The sequence below is a fragment of the Bactrocera dorsalis genome, chromosome 4 (assembly GCF_023373825.1).
Source record: "Bactrocera dorsalis isolate Fly_Bdor chromosome 4, ASM2337382v1, whole genome shotgun sequence".
Lineage (NCBI taxonomy): Eukaryota > Metazoa > Arthropoda > Insecta > Diptera > Tephritidae > Bactrocera > Bactrocera dorsalis.
This window is the reverse complement of record NC_064306.1, coordinates 22,597,302-22,621,640: the sequence shown is the minus strand read 5'-3', so window position 1 is coordinate 22,621,640 and position 24,339 is coordinate 22,597,302. Positions and strand designations below refer to the sequence as shown.

Below are 24,339 nucleotides of genomic sequence, written 5' to 3'. Positions count from 1 at the left end.
TGTAACTCAGGGGTTGGGGGAGGCTTATTTACTCAAAGAGAAGACCAATTGGTCTTAGTAGAGTAGAGTAGGCTTTCTAACGACCTAAGGAAGTGACAGAAAATTATTTTATACAGTTGAATTATATTTTGAAACAATTCATCTAATATAGAATATGTCGTTGACAACTCCTTTCTAATGAATATGTTAATTACCAAACAATCAATTTTTAACATCGGGAGCATAACTGAACGTAATCGTTGAAGCGAATTGTGTAGCCGGAAATGAGAGGATAAGCCTGGTACATCTGCGTTTACCGTAAAAGAGTACAGAACCGAAGTTATGTAACAGTAACAACTATTTCGGTAATGTACTAATGTACAGGTATGTGTAGTATAACAATTATAACTAGTCATTCGTTGGTTATGTGTGTTAGCAAATCATATTCTGATACTGGTATCATCTGGACGTAGGTAGATAGTGAGAGAAATCCTTGTTCCTTGCAGTTGTTTTTGCTCTTCGTTCGAATCTTCAAGGGAAGCTTCCGTAGGGATCACGCTTCAGAGCTCACTAAATTACAAAAGCTTATGAAAAATTAGCTATCACAAATGCGTTCGTACCAATAATTCAAACTCAATAATTTTAAAAGTTTGACTTATTGAAACAAAAATTATAATTTGAGACAACTTCGTTCAGGATTAAAAATCTTTAGGGAAAATCCCACCTAGGCAGCAGGCTCTTAACATTACAAGCGAAAAACGTCTTAAACCTTCATACTACTAATATATTAAGGGGATGCACTTTGGCCCTCAAGTCAAAACTCGAAGATGAGAAAAAAGTAGCAAAATGGAAAATGAAAAATAAAAAATTAAAGACGGTAAAGCAATATGCGTTCGCAAATGAAAAATACTACAACACTTAAGTGTAACATCATTTTTCTTCCACTCAATTTCGCCCGCTATATGACTTTCCGTCGCGTTCACCTCACTACACCCGAGGCTGCGGTTCGAAAACAGAAAAAAATGCGTACCACGGATTTATGAATGCGTAAAATATCTAGCTGTCTATGTATTGAATTTACGCACATTTGCGTCCCAGGGTAGTGCGCACATACAGCAGCTCTAGCTGGAATCTACTAGGTATGCCATCCACGAGCAACACGAACAAGTGTCAGTAAAGTGATTCGTGGATGTCGTGGTGTACTATGAATTGTTGCCATCGCTATCGCTGGCCGAAGAATAAATGTCTCTATGCTGACAAATTCTGGAACGAGCAGATGCCGGACGGCGGGTGAAGAACATGTGGGATTGGCAGCTTTGAAACGGTTGTTCAGAGCACAGAACATCCATTCAGCAGCAGCTCAAGCCACAACACTTGCAATCAGTGGCGTAAAGTGCTTCCTTTTGTGTGCTAATGCGATTTTACAACACGCCGCCCTTCCGCTGCCGCCCCGCCAATCCACCCGTTCGTTGTCATTCATTCGCACTTTGCACGCTCCCAATATATGCCTGCCTCCTGATCTTTTTTCATAGTCGAACGGCCATATCTCATGGCGTTTAGTCGACGCACACGTCCACTCGACGTGGAATGGCATAAGTATGATTTCATTTCTGCTACGTTTTTCCCATTTCTTTTATTTTAACACTTTCGCCATTACTTCGGTTGTATTATTCTGTTGGCTGCTTTTTGTCCTTAAAAGCATATTATTTCAAGCAATCATTTCGATTCATACAACTTGCCACGGCTTTTTCTTTTTTTCTTGAGAAGTACAGGGAGCACTATAATCGTGAGTAAGTAGGTATGTTCCGTCACGAATGTTTGTGTGTGGGTGTTCAGCAATCTAGTCGCACGCAGTGTCCATATGTGCTCAATTTTTTTTCTTTATTTAATTTTTTTGCCACCGAACTCTACTCTTTGCAGCAAACTCCTTTCAGACATTCTCTTCATAAGTAATCTTAATGGCCATACCATGGGTTAAATACTGCTACTAAGGCTCCGGACATACATATGTGTGTATTTACTGTTAACACGTTTATTGTAGCAGCTGTTTTCTTGTCATTTGCGATAAGATTGTTCAAATAGAGTTTCAGGTCCAAGGAATGTATTGAAATCCCGGTTTTTCACATTTGAGTCCTCAATAAAGTACTCAACAAGATTTGACAGTTTTCGCATTTATAATACACATATTAAACTCTCCAGTTTTTCAAACTTTCAGCCAGTTAGTATCTGACCATCGTCGTAAGCGATATGAACTGTATAACTTTAATAGTTACTGTAAACAAAACCTTCGCTTTCTTTCGATTATGACCTCATGAACTATTTTAATTCGACTATTACTTGTATAACCTCTTTTTCTTTTAACCTTCCAACATTCGGATTAAATACCAGTAAGACACTTACTATTTAAAATGCTTGTAAGGAACGTCGTAATTCCCTGGAGGTAATAATTTTTGTTTTGAACATGGATATTGAGTTCAATGCCTGTATTGTCAGAAATAGGTTAGGTGTTCAGAATATTTTTCTAAAATTTTAATTCTTAATTTCCTCGAATTCCTATACAACCTAAACTATTTGTTTTTTTTCTAATTAATTTCAACATACATTTACACAAGTTTTTGGTAGTTAGGTGTAAGGATGAATGTCTCACGATGTACCCAGGCCAATGTGAAATTAACGGAACTAAACCCACTCTATTGTATTCTCTCTGAAACACCCTCTTCTCTTAATGAAGTTCATCAAATCAACAAGTTTTAAATGCGCAACTTCTGAAACATCGCCACGAAGACCCTGACCGATTGTTGCTATTCTTTTCGTATAAAAAACTTTTATGCGCATACACTACTACCACAGTCTCCTCTTCTTCTAGCTCTTGGTAGTTTTTACAAAATAAAAAATATTTAAAAATAAGATTCTTCCCTACACTATGAACCCTTGTATCGAATACAGCATGGATCATAGCATTAACCGATTACACTGTATTCTTCCTATAGAACAAACTCCAGAAACAATCATCACCATACATTGTGTCGAAAAACGCACCCGGAGATTGTAATTTTATTCCCGGAAAGGCTTACAGTGATTCAGTTTTATCAAAAACACTAGACTACCAGTGGTACAGGGCCTTCCAAGGCGATCGAGGGATCGTTGAAGACATGCGGGTTTCTGGACGACCTTCGACCTCTTCAACTGATGAAAATATTAAAAAAGTGAAGGATATCGTCAGACAAGTGTTAAAAGATTCGACAACTCTCAAGAATATGTTCGAATGATTTTGGCAGAATGGACTCGTCCCGACAAAGCTGAATTTTTTTCAAAATTAAACCAGTCACTTTGGACATGCTTGATCTTGGCATTCCGATCTCACATTCATTAAAACTGTTGATGAGACATGGGCTTATGATTTAGACATGCAAACAAGAAAACAATCATTGGAACGGTGGAAAACGAGCCGAAACCAAAAAAACCACGTTAAAGCCTCTAAAAAATCAAGGTGATGCTCATAGTTTTTTCGATATTCGTGGCTTGGTTCATCTTGAATTTGTTACGGAGGGACAGAAGGTCAATAAGCAGTGCTATTTGGCTGTGTTGAGGTGTTTGCGTGAGAATATCTATCCAAAAAGGCGCGAAATTGTAGAAGAACAATTTATGGATTTTACACGATGATAATGCACCATCGCATCGAGCCACGGTTGTGACTGAATTTAAAGCAAAAAACGTATTGAATACCATCGATCAAATACCGTTTTCTTGTTCCCCAAATTGCCTCTCCGTGAAACCCGTTATCAGTCGACCGAAGAGACAAAGGAAAATGCGCTGAAGGAGCTGAAGGCGACAAAATAAATATTGATGTTTAATAAATAGTTTGTCTTTTATTTACAATTAATTAAACATTTTAAGCAAAGCCATTATAAACTAAAGGGTGATTTTTTAAGAGCTTGATAACTTTTTTAAAAAAAAAAAACGCATAAAATTTGCAAAATCTCATCGGTTCTTTATTTGAAACGTTAGATTGGCCACAAAAAATAGTCTAAAGGCGTTAAATCGCATGATCTTGGTGGCCAACTTACGGGTCCATTTCTTGAGATGAATTGTTGTCCGAAGTTTTCCCTCAAAATGGCCATAGATACTTTTATAGTCGTATCTCGGTTAAACATTTCCAAATTTATATTTTACTCGGTAAACAAATTTATCATATACATATGCCAACAACATAAATACAATATTATATATATTTTTATTTACAAACTATCGTTAGGCGAAAAGAACTCTAACTTTATTCAACACGTTTCACTATTTATATGTATGTCAAGTTCAGCGCGAGTCTTTAACAAGGTGGCAATCTTGCTGCATCAGCAAATACATTACACAATTCAAGTCCTTTCATTTTTTTTATCACAATCTCCATGTCCAGTTTTTTATCGTCTGCAGTTGAATACCATACATATGAAAGCGCAGAATTACGATACGAGTAATAAAGCAACAAATACCTTGAGTGACCTCAAAGCGTACCAATAGTCATGATGACAAAGTTGTAAATAACAGTAACATCAGAACAAAATGGAACATAACAAGACGAAAATAGAGTCAAAATTTACCTTCTTTTCCGTAAATCCAATCAATCAACAACTGACAAAATACGCGCACATAAATCATATCATCATTCAAGGAGAAGTGCGTGTGGTCTCGCCAATAAATTGTATCTCCCTATATGCGCATAGGCAATGCAGATATTTATATGTACCCTTGTATACTTATGCTGCAATGTTCATCAATAGATATTTGCAGTTTTGATCATTTTTGATGAAGCATTCGTTAATACATATTTTCTAAATATAATATTTTGGTTATCCTTAATGCCAATTTTAAAGGTGGAATAGTACATGTTATTTATGTTATATATTAACGGTACTCTCAAAACGAAATACTCTCAACTAGAAGTCTGCGATATAACTTTCTTCATTCATAGATTCAGATAAAATAAATTAAGAGGAACAAGTAAGAAAGTGCTAAGTTCGGGTGTAACCGCTCTCCTCAAATTTAAATGCTAAAGCTCACAGACTGACCAATATGTTCAGAAAACAAGTAAGGAAGGACTAAATTCGGGTGTCACCGAACATTTTATACTCTCGCATGATAAAGTGATAATCGAGATTTCATTATCCGTCATTTACATATTTTTTTATTTTGCTATAAAATTAATTAGATTAGTAGTTCCTGAGATATGGTTTTTGGTCCATAAGTGGGCGACGCCACGCCCATTTTCAATTTTTAAAAAAGCCTGGGTGCAGCTTCCTTCTGCCATTTCTTCCGTAAAATTTAGTGTTTCTGACGTTTTTTGTTAGTCGGTTAACGCACTTTTAGTGATTTTCAACATAAGCTTTGTATGAGAGGTGGGCGTGGTTATTATCCGATTTCTACCATTTTTGAACTGTATATGGAAATGCCTGAAGGAGATGACTCTGTAGACTTTGGTTGACATGGGTATGGTAGCTTCCGAGATATGTACAAAAAACTTAGTAGGGGCGGGGCCACGCCCACTTTTCCAAAAAATTACATCCAAATATGTCCATCCCTAATGCGATCCTTTGTGCCAAACTTCAGTTAATATTTTTATTTATGGTTTAGTTATGACACTTTACAGGTTTTCGGTTTCTCCCAATTTTTGGGCGTGACAGTGGGCCGATTTTGCCCATCCCTAACCTTCTTATGGAGCCAAGAAATACGTGTACCAAGTTTCATCATGATATCTCAATTTTTACTCAAGACGCGCGGACGGACAGACAGACATGCGGATTTCAACTTTACTCGTCACCCTGATCACTTTCGTATATATAACCCTATATCTGACTCTTTTAGTTTTAGGGCTTACAAAAAACCGTTATGTAAACAAAACTATAATACTCTTCTTAGCAACTTTGTTGCGAGAGTATAAAAATCAGCCATAGGCATTTGAATCCACATATTTGGTCTCTGAATCCTTGATCGATTCAATTTCAACAAATTTTGGAACTACTATGAAACACCTTTAGGGCTTTATTTGTGAAGAGCAGGGCATCGCCTACTTTTAAATAACGTTTGGCAAACATGAACCTGTAGTATATAAGTAGCATATGTATATAAAGAAAAAACTCTATAAAAAATATGATAATTCTTTAGAGATCAACGTTCGGCACGTGACATTCTCAAGTGGCTTGTTAGTACACTTCCGAAATAGTTAAAGCCAGTATTTTTGAGCTTAAAACATATGTATAATTCAAGCTTAAATTAATGGAGACTAGAAATGGAGATGGATTCAAGAATACCAAATCCCAATATCTCTTTCTATCATGAAAGCTGTAAAACTGCCTTTCTATTAATTATCCCATTAAAATTTTCTTCCTGTCATATTTTTCCGAAGCTTTCATTACGAGTATTTTGATTATTGAGTGAATGAAATTATATTTTTCGGGGTTTAAGTAATACCCGTATGTTGGGATTAATATCTAGTAATATTCAAAATATATCGAAACACCGAAGTGTCGGAATAAAATAAAAGCTTATTTCATAATGGATATAGAATTTAATTATATAATGGCATCACATTTATGGACAAATTATAAAATAAACACTACTTACCAAAACATAAACCGCAAACGGCATCACCACGACAGCAACTAGTAGATCGGCTATTGCCAATGACACGATAAAATAATTCGTAACCGTTTGTAAGGATCGTTCGCGGCACACTGAAAGGATCACTAAAATATTACCGAACAATGTCAGCACAGGAAACACCATCAACGTAAGCGCCCAATAATTCGGATCAACTGTAAATCGAAAAAGCGTAGAAATTAAGTAAGGTTGTTATGAAATAAAATATAGCTCAATAACTGTCCGCAAATGGATGCGTCAAAGGAACCTAATGCTTGGGGGCAGAGAGGTAGATATGACTAACATTGTCAAATATCTTGGTCTCATACTGGACTGCACTTTGCGGTAGAAACAGCATCTTGAACTGACGTTGATCAAAGCTATAAAAGCACTAATCGTGTGCAATCGACTAGCTGCTAAATCCTGGGGCTGCAAGCAAAGGATTGTTAAGACCGATTATAACGTATGGACTTCACGAGTTTAAGGTTACTCCTAGAAGTAATGGAATGATTCCACTCTCGAACTATTGCTTAGAGATAGTAGTGGTTCAGCGACGTCTCGAAAACGTCGGAGGGAATTGATGTAGGAGTTGCAGGAGTCGCAGTACCACGCACCAAAATTTCCACACCTGAAGGAAAATTTCAAGCAGAGGTCTTTGCCATAAGTTTGTGCTTAGAGATAAACCTCCGACGCAACTACGGCAATGAACTTATACTTAGAGACAGTCAAGAGGCACTGCCTGCGAGATCAAATCGCTTCTTTTGCAAGGAGCGTAGAGACCGGCTGAACAGTCTATCGGAAAGAAACGAAGTGCACCTTATCCTTCAACGCGGTGGGACCTCATACCATAAAGGAGGAAAGAGTAGGCAGAGAGAAGTGTTGTCAACAACTCCATCGCATGCGCCATGCCAAGTCGCTAAAGGGTGGTTACAGCCTCAACAGTTTTAAATATGTAATCAACCTCCCAAGTCTCAAATTTATAATTTTAAATTAAAATATTTTTGCCTTAGAATTTACATTTCATTGTTTATTTCGTTTTCATTTTGAAAATGAAAACCTATTTTTAATAAATTAAACAAAATCTATGATGGATGACTAAACTGATGAACAAGATAAGAGTCTGACTTAAAAGGCTTTTCGGTCAACAGTTAAGTCCACAAAATATATAATAAGGATTCACTTACTTTCATCATATGGCTCCACACACAAATCCGTTATATTTGAGCAATTAGTTCGTGTGAGGAAGTCGGTCGCATTTAAAGTGCTTATTGTAGATTGTGTATCCGAAAACGCGACACCATCACCGACCCCGCTGCCGGTTCCGTTAAAATTAAAAAAATAATCGCCAAAGTCTTCAAGCATCAGCATGAATGAACTACCACTCTTATCGCCCGCGCCACCAGTTACATCCTTTCTCACGGTCGCCACGCTCGTCCCGCCGCCATCGAAACTCGGGTAATACGATTCGTTTCTTATCGATCCGAAACTGTCTAATGCGCTGGAATGTCGAATAAAATCAGTACTTTTGTCCGGTAGGCGATCAACTTCGTCAACACCACCATTAAAACCATCTACTGTTTCGTAATCATTGTCACCGCCCATAGCTGTTTCCGCACTATCGATCAAAGCAAAGTTGATATCATCCCCGTTCTCACCAACAGCAACGCGACTCTTTCCCGTTGTCGTAAAGGCAATATCAAACAAACTGTTTGTTGGTGTAGTGCAATTATCAAGTGCGCCTTCAGTGGTGTCATAGCTACCATCAACCGACCACCCACCTTCATTTCCAATTCCATTTCCGTTCGCTGCTTTCCTATCTGTAGGCAACGTTGAATTAGAACCAACAAATACAGAAGATGACTGGAAATCCAAGTCACTGTACGATTCATCCGTTGCTGATGGCCATGTATAGGATGTATTGTTGGCATTATCGCCGAATGTGGTGTTATGCTGGGTCATCGAAGACGAGTTCATTGAGGTCACATTCGTCGCTTGGCTGCTAGTTGAGTTTGAGCTGCCAAATGTATTCCAAGCGTCCATAACAACCCTTTCCACCCCGTTGTTGTCACCATCACCACTGCCATTTATAACGATGTCATCGTCATCACCGCCGACGTTGAGACCGTATATCCGGAAGAAGCCGCCCGGCGTCATTGGTACTGTGGTGTTAATTTCCGCCAACGATACCATCTTCCTACATAGCAGTTGCTGTTACCTAATTGTTTTTACTGTTATTTATGTGCGCACGCTCAGTAAATCAGCTTGCCGCCCGATTTCCAATGAGGTTAAACTGACCGTTCTCTAAACCGTTAGACAAATTTCATACATAAATTACGCCACCGTTTACGTCGCGAAGGAAATGTCTTATAAGATTTCATTGAATGCTGCTAATCAATTGCATGCGTTTTTCCTATAAACAATTCACTCCTCGCGTGAAAGACTCGACCGAAAGCCCGATCCGAACTTTATTTATGCCGCCAATCGCTTCAACGGCCTAATTTGTGCGGCACTTAATAGAAGTAGTATTCGAACCGTATTGGTCATTGTGCCGCAAAACGTGGAAAATACGTACACTGCAAATTGCAGCTGCAACCCTGCATCCGCCTTAGGTTGTTCCGGCGGTTATCCGCAGCGTGCACTAGGTTCCGCCACCTCGGCGGCAGCACAGTATCGGAGAGGTATAATTAAACTACACTCGATATACACTTAGCGCCGCGCTCGTGCTTGATATTCTTTTTGTTGTTGTTGCTTGAATATGTGATGCACTGACCGACAATATTAATTAGATTCTGCACTCCGATATGCATGATTGGGCTTGGTCATTGGTTCTACGGTAATGAGTTTTATACATTCATCACTTCACCGGTTCCGCCATTTCCTGACTGATGGTGACCCGGCAAGCTGAAAGTAGAAAATTAAAATAAAATTAACTTAGTACAAAATGGGCAACTAGCGACGTGTCTACATGTGGGTGGATGCTTCACAAGCACATAATTGACTTTGTTTAAGTTAAGTTTGTGAATTGTTGTTAGGTGGCAGAAACTGCAGCATTTTCCATTTACTGGGCTGGTAGAATACACGTAATACTACGATAAGTTGGTTATGCTGCGGGAACGTTCGAGGCCAACTTTAATACCATGCATTAAAAGAACAAATTTTCCGGCTGAGCTTATTTGATTTTTCAATAAATAATCGGCTTTAAGACATTTTACTCGTGATCTTTAGCAATCATGTATTTTTCAAATCGAAGCTAAATCAACGGATTCAATTTTATCCCGTATTGGGCTCGAGTACAAGTTCGTAAACTTAAACATTTATAGGGTGATTTTTTAAGAGCTTGATAACTTTTTTTTAAAAAAAAACGCATAAAATTTGCAAAATCTCATCGGTTCTTTATTTGAAACGTTAGATTGGTTCATGACATTTACTTTTTGAAGATAATTTCATTTAAATGTTGACCGCGGCTGCGTCTTAGGTGGTCCATTCGGAAAGTCCAATTTTGGGCAACTTTTTCGAGCATTTCGGCCGGAATAGCCCGAATTTCTTCGGAAATGTTGTCTTCCAAAGCTGGAATAGTTGCTGGCTTATTTCTGTAGACTTTAGACTTGACGTAGCCCCACAAAAAAATAGTCTAAAGGCGTTAAATCGCATGATCTTGGTGGCCAACTTACGGGTCCATTTCTTGAGATGAATTGTTGTCCGAAGTTTTCCCTCAAAATGGCCATAGAATCGCGAGCTGTGTGGCATGTAGCGCCATCTTGTTGAAACCACATGTCAACCAAGTTCAGTTCTTCCATTTTTGGCAACAAAAAGTTTGTTAGCATCGAACGATAGCGATCGCCATTCACCGTAACGTTGCGTCCAACAGCATCTTTGAAAAAATACGGTCCAATGATTCCACCAGCGTACAAACCACACCAAACAGTGCATTTTTCGGGATGCATGGGCAGTTCTTGAACGGCTTCTGGTTGCTCTTCACCCCAAATGCGGCAATTTTGCTTATTTACGTAGCCATTCAACCAGAAATGAGCCTCATCGCTGAACAAAACACGCGCGCGAAACACATTTCGAACCGAACACTGATTTTGGTAATAAAATTCAATGATTTGCAAGCGTTGCTCGTTAGTAAGTCTATTCATGATGAAATGTCAAAGCATACTGAGCATCTTTCTCTTTGACACCATGTCTGAAATCCCACGTGATCTGTCAAATACTAATGCATGAAAATCCTAACCTCAAAAAAATCACCCGTTATATATGTAAAATAAAATAGTGAGCCGTTTTTAACGTAGAATCAAAGAAACTTATTTGTTGAGTAGAACGACTCTCCATTAAACATCTGAAGAAGACTTACCTACCTCAATCTATTTCGAGGCGGTATTAATTGACTAATAAATTTCCATATTCCTTATTTGTACTAGTAATTGATGTCCTGGTTCTCATTTCTTGAATGTCATATTAAGTTCTTCAATCCCTTACTTAATGCCAGTCAGTTTATTTATCAGTCAGTTTTTGTAAAGGGTATTCCACTTTTTAGCTATAATAAGAAGCATAGTGTGTTCTTTAGTTGTTATTAGGAATTTATGCGTTTCTTGTTCTTCTACAATGAAAAATATGATCATTTTCGTAATTTCGTCAGCATTGTGGTATACTGGTCCATGAACAGTATAAGAGAAAAAAAGGGAGGCACATTACAGCTATATACAGGAACATAACTCCCCTGTTTCGTGCTGTGAAGGAATTGCCAATAAAATTATCGGATGCTTCTGTAAGCTTCTCGAAAATTTGCTGAAACCGTGAGTAGAAAAAGCAATCATTAGGCTTATCAGTCAGATAATACAGTTTCAGACTTCGTAGATCGACACTGAGGGCAATTGAGAATGTCATGAGAACACTCCTCATGAAGCAGTGCGCATTGGATTTAACAAATTCAGACGAGTTGTTTTTTTTCCTAGCTACCCTGGCCCTTCAGAATGCTTTCAGCAGCGCTCAATGGAAAACATAAGACATATTGACATAATATTGAGAAGTTACTTGAAATACAGAACCTTGCTGTATAAAACTACTGAAGGACCAAGACTTTAAAGATCACGTCAAGAGCTGCGCAGGTATCAATTCTCCACCCAGACCTTTTGTAACATCAGTTACGGCGGAATACTAAGCCCTGAAATACCCGTCGATATTTACCTAGTTGGCTACGCAGATGACTGGCCGAGTGACTGAAGATACAAATGTGGTTTGACATGCGAGGTCTTAAACTTGCCACTGAAAAAACCCAGCTCGTATTGCTAGCAAAGAAGCTGATTCCTGTTACACAAAAAATTGTCAGTGACTCCTGTGTCAGATTAAATTCCAGGCTACTAAATTCTAATGAGTACAAATTCAACAGAATGCTGAACAGACGTCTAAAAGAATTGTATACCTTAGCAGGCCATCTAAAATGAGAGAAAAAAATCTAACACAAAAAAAAAACAACAGCTGTCATGTGGGCTACATACGGTATATCTTGCAGCAGTCGGAGCAGGGTTATAGGCAGACTCATTGAGGAAAAATAGTCGGCGTAAAGCCATTGAAAAAGCTTACCACATAGCTACTATGACGGTAATATCGGCAATTGTATAGTGTCAGGCGAAGCTTTATCGGTAATAAGCGGACCACCGACTACTAGCATTTGAAAGAAAGAAAATGTGGACATCTAAGAAACAAGAATCAAATGTCACCACCACAAAAGAGTAAATCAAGGATGACGCTGAACACACGTTTTTTAAATGCACATGAAATAGACCGCACACTTTAGTCGACTCCCTGAATACTGACAAAAATTACATAGTAAACGTAAGATTTAAAAACGAGACCTGGATCTAGATAATGACATGCGGGTTTTAAGGTGAGGAATGTGGAACACCACTCAGAAGTGGTTCGAGGATGGGTTACGGTTTCCCAGAGGAGATTTATTTAGTTACCTGTACGTGGCACATACCAGTGCTGTGACGACACAATGATGATGTGAAAGGCCTTTGCCTTTAATGAAATGAATAGCTTTTCCACAATCGGGTTAGATATCACTTATCTCTTCATCGATTTCTCAATGCTAACATTATTGGTTTTTGAACCATTTCTAATAAGTGTTTACACTATTAAGTAATTTATTTCACATTATATCACTGTGAATATAAAATTACCAATCACAAATTATCTAATATCCTCACTGGTTGAGATATTGAACGAAAGCAAAAAAATTCTCGCGTTTTTATTCCGTAAATTCTCTTTATTTTCTCAGGCAAAATTATGCCTACACCTATCCATTTATAAATCTGTATATGTATGTATATGTGAAAAAATAGGGATTTACTTAAGCATTGTAGTTCTTTGTCGCTGGTAATCCACCTACATAAGTTAAAGAAATTAGGCGCCACAAATTTCGGGTAAAAATAAATCTCCTTAAAAGAACAAATCATATGAATTATGTGCGAGTATATTAAAAAATGTAATAGTATTTGTTATGTATCATTCAATATTTAACAATAAATATCAATAACTCATAAATAAGAAATTAGGAAGATATACTCCCAATAAACATTCACGGCACACAACGCTAGAAGCTACGTAAGGACCTGTGCATACACCATATGTATGTCTGTACGTCGGCATGGAACAAGGAAAAATGTCTGTGGCACACGCGCTTCAATAAGCAAACGTGTGGATGCTGAAAATCGTAGAGTTCCGAATCGTCTACCCCAAAAGCGAGCAGACGCGAGGTGCGAGGCAAGACAGACGTAGGTGTAGGTGGAGTGCAAATATTAGCGATTATATTATATTAATAGACGGGACGCGCCACACACGCTTGCATATACATATACTGGGTGCCATATTAGCTTCACACGGAGGTAAAACTCTTTGGTTATAAAAATTATATACTCGTACCATTTTTAAATCGAAAAGCGAACTTATTAATATCGGAATTTAAAGGAATTCTCACTATATTCAAAATGGAGAATACGTGTTATTTTCTTTTACTCGTATACTTATCTTATGCAATTGTTATCTTTCCAGAATCGTTACGGGCCTCTAAGGAGAAAATATAGTGCTATCTAGCATTCCCTGAAATACTTTCGGAGATAAAATTCAAAACTAGAAGCTCCCAACACAATAATTTAGACAATCGATAATATATTCTAAATATTATTTTCTAAAAGAAATGGATCTTCCGTATTTCTGAGGTGTTCCAAATTACAATTGGAGAGGATTTAATAATATTATTATTTTCATTGCTAATAAACAATTTTTTGTCGTAAATTTCAAAATGTTGTAAACCAAATTGTTTTTTTTTTTATTTATTCTTCTGGTTTTGTGACCTCTTTACTATCATCTGGTAAATTTGAGACGATATTTGGTGCCTCGAGAATATATACTAGATATAGCCTACTTACTGAAGCCCGAATCCAAAACTAAATTCGGACCTTTCGAGAATTTCGTTTTTATAAACCTGTAATCACCCTGTATTGGAAATATATTATTTGTTTGAAGTGCCTGTGTTCTGGAAAGAATTCAACAGTTTCTACTGACTGAATCAGAGCCACGCACAGTGCTTCATTGACATTAAAAACTGGGTAGAAAATTTATGAGAAAACATGCTCTGCAATTATTCCAGTATTTTATTTTCTCTTCGGTTTTTATTATATTCTACAATTATTAAGAATCGAATATTTTTATATTTGAAATAACCGAACTCAATTTTAATTTTACAGAGTTAGAATAATTTCTTCATTGTGAGTGGGTTAGCACTGAAGAGTTTTCGAGGGGCCTCGGCAACTCACACTGTAAATTGATGCAACAATTTTACCGTCAAATCGAAATTCATTCCGTTAGAGTCTATGAAAGCCCCACAAAGCACGAAAGAAACCCAGCCAAGAACTAATATGTTGTTATAACGTATTTGAGGAATCCGTACACATACACCTGTACATAAGCATATGTAATGTAATCCCCGTTACTTTCTTTGAAACTGCGCAAATAATGAATTGTGGCATATTTCCGGAACTCGCCATTTCCTGCTGGGAAGGGCTGATGGATGGGTGGAGGTGTGGATGGGCGAGGAATTAGGTGATTGGATGGTGGCGACAACGGTGAATAACGAAATTGGTTATTTCTGTGGATACGCACTCGTCGATATCAGCTTAAATTAGAGTAAATATTACATTATGCATGTATGCCAGCCACCCCCACCCACAGCCAAACGCGTGCACAAAGGGACAGCCACGACAGCGCCGAAAGGAAGCTGGGTGTCGAATCGAAGCTTTTCAAATTTACCTTTCTGATGACGATGTTTATCTTCGTGAAATTTTGGTGAGCAGTGATACTCGCATTGTACACAGCAATACTCAGCAACGCAAACATTACCACGTACGCAGCGATGTGTGTGCACGAGTGGTGGAGGTGTCAAAAAGGGAAAAGACCAATCGATAAAAACTTAATTTTCTTTCATGTGGACGCGTTAAAGTAAAGCTGACACAAACGAGACCGCCCAGCTACAGGTGCATGTGCGCACTTGCACACACATTATATATAAATATACATGGTATGTATGTATGTGTACGCAAAGGAAACCCATCGTGTAGTGAGCATGCTAGTTTATAACTAACAATTCCGTCGGTAGGTCAACTAGTCCGAAAGACACCAGTTTGGTCCAATTTCTAAATGATTCATTAATAATGTTATTTAATAGACTTTAATACTTGTATAATTATTAATTTACTTTATAAATAAAGTATACATAAATTAGATAAGGCTGTTCCACTAACCTAACTCTGGATGTTTGCTAAAACAATTAGTATAAGGATTGAGAATGGATGGAGTTGAAGCCAGTAAAATTTCTTTTGATTTAACTTCAACCGGAGAACTTTTGGTAAAACAATTTTAAATTTTTGACAAGTGCACAGAGCTCTCACTTAACCACTAGAGAAGTGGTGCACTGAAGAATATAACAGTAGGTAGTCATGGCGAACTACCAAAGCCACTCGGATGAGTTAACGGACCTGTTAGCAAGCAGTTCTTGCTCGAATATAGAAGCGTAAAACAATTAACGGAAGTAGTCCAATAGAACCATGCTTTGATTAAGCCTGACACCCAATTAACATAAACTAATCTTTTTTAATTATAAAATATTTAAAATCACATCAATGAAATAAATACTTATTCACAAATTTTAATGAAAGTACCGCTTCTTTACATGAATATGTACAAAATTAAGTTGAAAAAGATATTCACAAAAGCTAAGCATCGACAGCATCACAGGACAGAGTCCGTTGTGATTTACGTGAGTACCTGCCTGCGAAGGCCTAACCTCACGGTGCTTTCTATTTCTAGAAGCACGTAGATCAATACAATGCGTTGATCAGCGCCCCAAAGCATAAATGCACTCAACACTTATACCTTGGTTCCAATTGGTTCGGGTGGATAGGGACACCCTAGCCGCCTTGGTCGGGTACGAGGCCTACCCAAAACCTTTGCCGTACTCTGGGTCCGGCACGCGCCCGCAATGCGACTTCACACCGGACAGAATACCCTGCCCGCATTTAGGTTTAAACCACAGCCACCTCGAATCGCCACAAAGGACCAAACCCAATGAGCAGATTTTAGTTACCTCCAAAGGCTAACTGCCCCCCGTGGAACCAGGTTATAGTCTTTGGTGTGACTTTGTAGATTTTGCTACTACCAGTTGAGCTCCCCAAACTCAATGACTGCTGACATTTGTCGCTTGAACAACAAATATTAGGAATTAATTTAAAGTCTATAATATCATTTCAAGCTGAGTATTATAGCACTGTTTTTGACTTAGGCCATGCTGACATTTAAACCAAGACCTGAAATGTCAGACACAGTGCATGTGGATTTTAGTCGACTCTTACGACAGGCATGCCTTACCACGGGCATATTTCTCCCCTTTCGAACCCAAAAGGGGCCCCCTACCCGCAGGGAGGAGTATCACAGCACATTTACTACATATTGTCGTTATTTAGTATCAACACGTACATATGTAAGCTGCTACGGGTGTGAAATTCGATGGTTACACTGGATGAGCCAGCAATTCGTAAAATAGTGAAAGCGTTTGTGGCAACGTCTCAAACAAGTGATGCAATCAAAGCTATATGGCAGCAAGCTTCTAAACGCGCCAAGATTCGTTTGAGCAGAAATACGTATCGTATCGTATTTCTCGCCATCTGCTTCCGTTGGCATTACGTTAGCGACGCGAAGATCTGAATCTATTTTAAATAGGAAATAATGTCACTTTGCGGACATCACAGAAATTTTCACCACATCGCCCGTTTAGGTCCTTAGCTTCTTCAAGCTTATTTCCTTCGGACGATGAATAGTGGCGAAACGACCAAGCAATATAGGGTGATAAGAGGCTATCTTATACTCCCAGTGTACTTTGGAGACTCCTCACCTACTTACGTAAAGCATATCCCAGTCCTCGGAATATAAAAGGTTACACTTAAAGTAATTTTCCAAACAAATTTGCTCATTTGCGCTGTTTTTTAGATTTTGATAATATCAGCTAGAATTCATTTGATTCGCACACTTTCAACATATAATTCTTAAACTAAACAAATTGTATATGTGCGCAGTCTTATAAACACAGACGCAATTATAGTTGAACGTCACATAAAGTCTCAGAAACGCAAAAGCTTGACAGAGATGTCCTCTAGTACAAAGGTCATTTAATTCAGGTGTGTAGTAAACGAATTGTACAATCGGACTTTGTTAGCTGGCGCCCTATCAATCATCGCAAATGTCTTCCATAAACTCCCAGACGTTCTTACTTTCAGGTATGTGCAACGTATATAAATAACGGGTTTTCAATACGTATGCAGTTATATCGAATTGGAATTGTTTTTCGGAGTATGTGAGCGACATTTATAACAGTAAGTGAGTGACGTTTGTGTTATTAAAGTGGTAAATTTGCAAATAGTGAAAATGTGAAATTTCAATATCAAAGTTTCTATTCACTTTTGAGTTCAAACAAAGCTTTGAGCGATTATAATCGTGTGGTCAATACTTCATTTATCGTTTTAGAGAATTAACCTGACTGAAGATTAGACTTATAGGCCATTAATGCGAATGAGATCACTGATATTCGAGTCCTTTTTTTGAAAATATTATGGCATTTCACTTCCTTATTGGGCGTTTGGATTATATTATTTAACAAATTTCATTTAGCGAAGCTTATAAGTAAATTAAACCATTTTCATTTGCTAAAACACATCTTTTAATTGATCTGCTCGCATTGAACACCCTGTACAACCGCGTGAAAGTTCATATTTATGACTACAAATTCTCACATAAAAGTTGCCCAACAATAAAAAAGAAATATCGCTGTAGAAAGTTTGGAATTGCTACCTAAAAATATGAACACATACAGGGTAGTTTTGGGAGCACATATATTGATATACAGAAGGGTAAAATATGAAAAAATATTTGTATAAATGTTTGTTATATACTGCTATCACTCAGGCATACAACTTTTGTGACGCCAACGCTACTTTCTACATAATCTTCTTCTTTCTTGGCGTTGATACCGCTAACGCGGTTATAACAGAGTTTGCAACAGCGCGCCAGTCGTTCTTCCTTTTCACTGTTTGGCGCCAATTGAAGATTCCAAGTGTAGCCAGGTTCTTCTCCATCTGGTCTTTCCAATGGAGCGGTGGTCTTCCTCTTTACTACTTTCCCCGGCGAGTACTGCGGCGAAAACTTTCAGAGATGGAGTGTTTTTATCCATTCGGACGATTTGAGCTAGCCAGCGTAGCTGCTGTCTCTAAATTCGCTGAACTAAGTCAATATCGTCGAATATCTTGTACTGCTCCTTAGTCCGAAGTAGCACCCGTTGGCAAGAGTTATTCTGCGTTGGATTTCGAGGCTGATATTGTTGTTGGTGTTGATACTGGTTTCAAGATAGATGAGATTATCAACGACTTCGAAGTTATGACTGTCGAAGCCAAGTCGCGAGTACGACGACAGTTTGTTTGATGATAAAAGATATTTCGTCTTGCTCTCATTCTCTACCCTACCCATTTGGTTAGCTTTCTTATCCAGTCTAGAGAAAGCAGAACTAATGGCGTAGTTGTTGAAGTCATTGATATCAATATCATCGGCGTCCGTCAGCAGCTATACATTCTTATAGAAGATTATACCTCCTCTATTCAGATCTGCAGTTAATTTTTTTCTTCGTGAATAGATGGAAAAATTCACACGATAGGGAGTCGTCTTGTATGAAATCTTGTTTGATATCTAATGGCTCGGATAGGTTATTTATCCTGGCGGAGATTTTGCTAATGCTCAACGTCAGTTTACACTGCCGTATTAGCTTTGCGGCGAGATAAAAAGTCATTAGTGGGAAATTTCAGGGGATACGTATGTTGAAAATTCCAATACTTTAACGCATTGGGTTCAAGGCTTAAGCGTTTAGAAAAGCCTTCGTTTGTTGAGAAGAGATTAGTAACTGTGGTTACTATTCTCTGGTAATACTAAGTCGAACAGTTCTTGAAATAAATTATTGCTACTATTCACGCAGAGCACGCCTTCATTAAGACCGCTTAACTATGAAGAGTTCTTAGTAAGCCAAGATAGTTAAAATATGTAGATAAATCTTTCCTCAAAATTTGCTCTATGCAACACGATACATAGAGCCACAAATCTAGCTATGTTGTGAAAACACATGGTGAACGCATCTGACTTTCTGTTCCTTCTCTATTGAGTTTCTGCAGAGTTATTGAGCACTCAGATAGCTCCTGGGAAGCTGCATGCAGTATATTTGCCCCACTATTTTAATCCATTCCATTCAATTTGATTAATAAACTACTCATGCAATCTCAATACGCTACATTTGGAAGAATGGGGGCGACGCAATTTTTCACAACTGCAAATACCGAGTTTCACTCGCAGTCCTTTGCAGTTGTTGGGAAAAATTGAAAACAATACAATCTTAGTTCCTAGCAATTTGTTTACTTTATTTCTCATTCAAATTCAACTCTATTTTGTTTCTTGTTTTTTGCTTTTTTTTGCCATTGAGTGGACAAATTATCTCGGATGAGAGGAACTCTTCGACATGCGAGTACTTCAGACGCTGCCAACTCTGGCAGTTACAGATTGCCTCGCATGCCATGGCAACAAAATCAAAACCGTTCCACTTGAGGCCAAGGTAGGGGGGAGAGGAACTAGTGGATATACGATTGGCGCATTGAAGCTTACGCATAAGATGGAGAATTGATGTTGTTTGACGTTTCTAAGCGGCTTAATGTAATCCGCATTCAAGTAGTCGCATTCTTCAAGTCAAGCTCTGTATGAATACAACCTCGAGCCGCAGTGATTGGCATGTGATACATCACCGTAATACATCCAGATAACAAATGCACTCAAAACTCACACACACACACACCTGGGCCCAAAACACTTTTGCGCGCCAGTCAGCCTTCCACCTTCGCAGACGCTCGGTCACTGCCACCGTAAGGACACACAAATCAGGCAGGCATTGTGTTTACACATATGTTAAATATATACTCATGTATCCATCGAGGACTGTGCTTTGATTTTGTAGTACGCCTTGTGTGGACGGTTCGACGGCGTCAGCGAAGGAGGCGAGATAAGCGGACATGAAACGAACTTCATCCACAAATTGTTATTCAATCCATATCCTCGACTCTCTGCAGCTGTACCGGGTAGTGTTAATGGTTGTAACAAGCAGAGCTATTCAGAAAATAAATACAAGTATTTTAAACTTGTGCTCCGGCTATTACGGGAAAGCAACAGTTCATACCTCGGAATCCAGCAAACATAATCACTCACGTGCACAGATATTTTGGTGGCATAGCTTAGCGTACTGAGTGCGGAGGCATTATAAAGGGTGGCTGGTGAAAGAGCCGTTTATATTTAGATGTCCAATGAGTGGGTGGGGAAATGCTATTTGTGCTGACGGCATTGTTAAATGGCTGGCTGCAGACACTCAACTCCATTTATGTCATTTATGGTCGATTATAGATTTTGGTGGCGTGTTGAAAAGATTGACACTCGCTACACTTTTCGAAACAATGAAGGTTCTTTTACAGTACTATAATTTACATATTACACGGTTTAATTTTCATATTCACCAAATACAGTGACACATCATTATTTCCGTCTGCTGTTGCCCCGATATCAAACAAAACTTCCGGTTTCTATTATTACATTTATTTATTAATTTTTACCATCAATTCGTATTCACACCGGATATTGATAACGAAGTTTTAAATAAACAAATTTTTATGTACCGTTGGTTCGCTTGTAATAGGTTTCATCTGTTTCAAATATACAAATACCTGTATTTGTGTTCTAATCCCGACGTCAGCGGTCTTTATTTAATTTTAATAATATTTTTGAAATATTTAACTCAAGGCCACACAACTAGTTCATTGCTGCTGAAATCCGGTCTTTGGACAAGATGGTAAAATTTCTGGAAGTTATCTCTTCAAATGACCGAGCGTACCATGCGAGCGCTTGATTCCGATCGCTCATCTTATAAGAGCTACATGCTATGGTGGTCCAATATCGGCGGTTGCGACAAATGAGCAGCATCTTGATGAGAAAAAGACGTGTGTTAAATTTCTACTCGATATCACAAAAACTCAGAGACTAGTTTGGATGTATACAAACGAACAGGCGGAGAGGCGGACTGCTAAATAGACTCAGCTCATCACGCTGATAAATTATATACATACAGGTATATATATTGTAGGGTCTTTGACGTTTTTGCCTTTGGCTTTTACAAACTTCGTGGCAAAGTTAATATACCCTGTTAGGGTATTTTTGTTCTCTCGGCGTATTAAATTTCTTTATCAGCATATATATTTTTAAAGCAATCGTTATGGTTATGTAAATGCAATTCATGATAAGTGTACATTCCATTTCTAAAAATAAATGAAATGAATTTATAAAGCATATATTTGGATATGAATGAAAAGAATGGTGAGCTCAGATAATATCTCACTAAAAATATTTATTTATTTTTACAACACTGTGAACATCTCAACCTTTTTTTACTAAACATAGTTAAAGTAAAACTCTTTTTTTCTCGTGTGTTCTTTAACAAGAGAACGGGGCAGTCATAAATGGAACCATGTGTGAACTACCGCTTTAAAAGATCAGTGTAGGCACCTAAATTAAATCGCAATATACTGGAATTTCTGCTTCAAAATATGGCTTCCGAATTTCTCTTCGACAAGTGACGAACAAAATTAGTATGTTAGTTGTCAAGATCCTCGCAGGAAAGAAATTTAGCGACAATAAAGAGGCAATGATCGAGACTGCGGCCTATTTGAAGTCCAGCCATACTAAGAAAATAAATGTAGCTCTATGTTTAAAGTGCGGTTGAGATCCTGCCTATCATATATATAAATAGTATATTTATTCCGTTGATGCAACATTATTCTTGTAATTCAAATCAAGATCTTTCATCTACCAAAGTATTTAGTTAAATGACTTGAAATTTTTCAGTCACATAAATTCACAGAAAGACCATGTAACAGGTCAATATCATGGTAAACCACATTGCTTGCTTAATTTATTTATTTTTATTCAATATAGTTTCTTTCAAAGGTGATACACTGATTATAGCAACGCTAAAACTTTTTAATACCATTTTTGTACGGCGATTTTTCATTTGCTTCAAAATAGGTCTCAGTCTCGGCGATCACCTCTCCATTCGACGAAAATTTCTTCCCACCGAGCATTCTTTTGTGATCTAAGAACAGGATATAATTGCTGGGGGTCAGATCAGGAGAATACAGTGGATGAGTAAACGATAATGATGGTCCTTTCTTTTTCAAAGTAGTCAACAAAAATTATTCTATGCGCATCCCAAACTACCGCCGGCATAACGTTGCCAGCCGACTGTTGCTTTTGTCCACGGTTTGGAGCGAGTCCATCGTGTGCACTCCTCTTGAATGACTGTCAATAGGACTTCGGAGTGAAATAATGTAGCTATGATCATCCAATGTCACATGTAGGTAAGTTGGGTTGATTTTCCTGGGGCAGTTTGCGGAATCTAGTCATGAAGCCAAGTTTTTGCTTCAACTGTATTTTTTCCCTTTAAAAATCAGGTGTATTTAGCTGCCGTTTAAAGTAAAGTCTTAAAAATTATTGGCAGCTAAAATTTAGATTCTTTGAGTATTGAAAAATAGGAATATTCCTAATATTCATAGAAACCATGTTTGAATAATTCGTCACGAGTGAATGAATGTTAGTACTCTCCTAGCATCAAAACTGATCCAAATTTATACTCTGTTATATATGTATTTGCTGTACCATACGTCGCAGAGTCTTATTTTCTACATCTTTACTACATCCAACATATTCTTTAATCGGCCTTCTCATTAGGAGTTCCGACAACTCAGTATTCCTTAATAAACATGAAAGATTCTTACAGGTTAGTTTAAATGGCACCTATAACCCATTGAATAATATGTTCTGAGATTGTAGAGATGCTTTCTTTGGTTAATAATTTGTGGCAAATTTCGTGACGATACCTAGTCAAATAAAAAAGTTCCCATACAAGGAGTGGAGTTTGATCGGTCAGCTGGAACGCTATAGTTGTTCGATATCGGTTTCGACAAATGAGCAGCTCTTTGATGAGTACATGACGTGCCCAAAATGCCAGATCGACATCTCAAAAACTGAGGAGCTAGTTCGCGTATATACAGACTAAGTCGGCTGAGCGACTGATCATTTATATATGTTGATATATACTTTATAGAGGCTCCGACCTTTACTTTTGAGAATTATAAACATCGTGGCAAACTTAATAGTCACTGTTCAGTGTATAATGAATAGCTCTTTAGCATAATCAGAATGTTTAGAGCATTTATTCTTGTTCGTTTAAACGTTCAAGTCGAATTCCTTGTGGCAGTTCGTGTTGAAGGCCGTTTAGGAAAATATTAAGCGTTGTGTGTCAGCTAAAGGAAATCACACCCAGGCAAAATTGAGTTAATGAATAAGAGAAATGGGTGCGTGCGTGCGTTAGGCGAATATTCGCCGCAAAATGGCCAGCAGGCTCATTACAGCCATGCTAGTTGTATTTAATTGCACTTGCGTTGTTACATTCTGCGTAACAACAACCTCGGCTTCCTCGCGTTAACTGGGCCTTCGCAACTTTTATTTATGAATAATAACAATACCGGCGCAAGCCTGCTCGTAACTAGCTTTATAGTGAACGAATAAAATGTTCATAGCATTTTTATGAGTTCCGCCGCTTGCCACACCGTTTCCTAACGGCACCTATCCACGTCCTCCTCGTATGCTCAATATCTCTCACTACTTTAGTTTGGAAGTAATGAGCAGTCAAACGGTTGCTGCGCCGTTAATTCACCGAACATGTTTTAGTTGTTCTTGTGCCAATTTGGCATGTAAAATCGGCATAAATTACTTTAACCGTTATATTCGGTATAACACATAGTATTTGTACTCGTCATATAAAGAAAGTACGACTAAAAAACATGTGTGGAATGCCCCCTTAATAGGTGAGGGCCCTTTAATATTATATTTATTATTTTTGTAATAATCTCCGAAATATATACCGTTGTATTGTTAGAAATACATTATAAGCACCTAGCAAATTCCAAACAGCAGTTTTAATTTTTTGACATGTCGTATGTTACCAAGTTGAGGGGGCTTTGAGGGACAACTAAGAAGTATTTGGTGCGT

General features: G+C 38.0%; 1 protein-coding gene across 7 annotated transcripts in view; it reads right to left on the bottom strand.

The window, feature by feature from the left end:
• LOC105222653 (dopamine D2-like receptor) overlaps positions 1-24,339 on the bottom strand; it is a 283,033-nt gene that overhangs the window by 208,422 nt on the left and 50,272 nt on the right. For all 7 annotated transcript variants that reach the window (XM_049454327.1, XM_049454325.1, XM_049454330.1 and 4 more), the window contains 2 exons: positions 7,794-9,510; positions 6,595-6,785 (listed from right to left, as the gene is read on the bottom strand). In XM_049454327.1, the coding sequence (XP_049310284.1) occupies positions 6,595-6,785; positions 7,794-8,799 (1,197 nt within the window). In that variant the 5' untranslated portion in view covers positions 8,800-9,510. The remainder of the gene's footprint in view (positions 1-6,594; positions 6,786-7,793; positions 9,511-24,339) is intronic.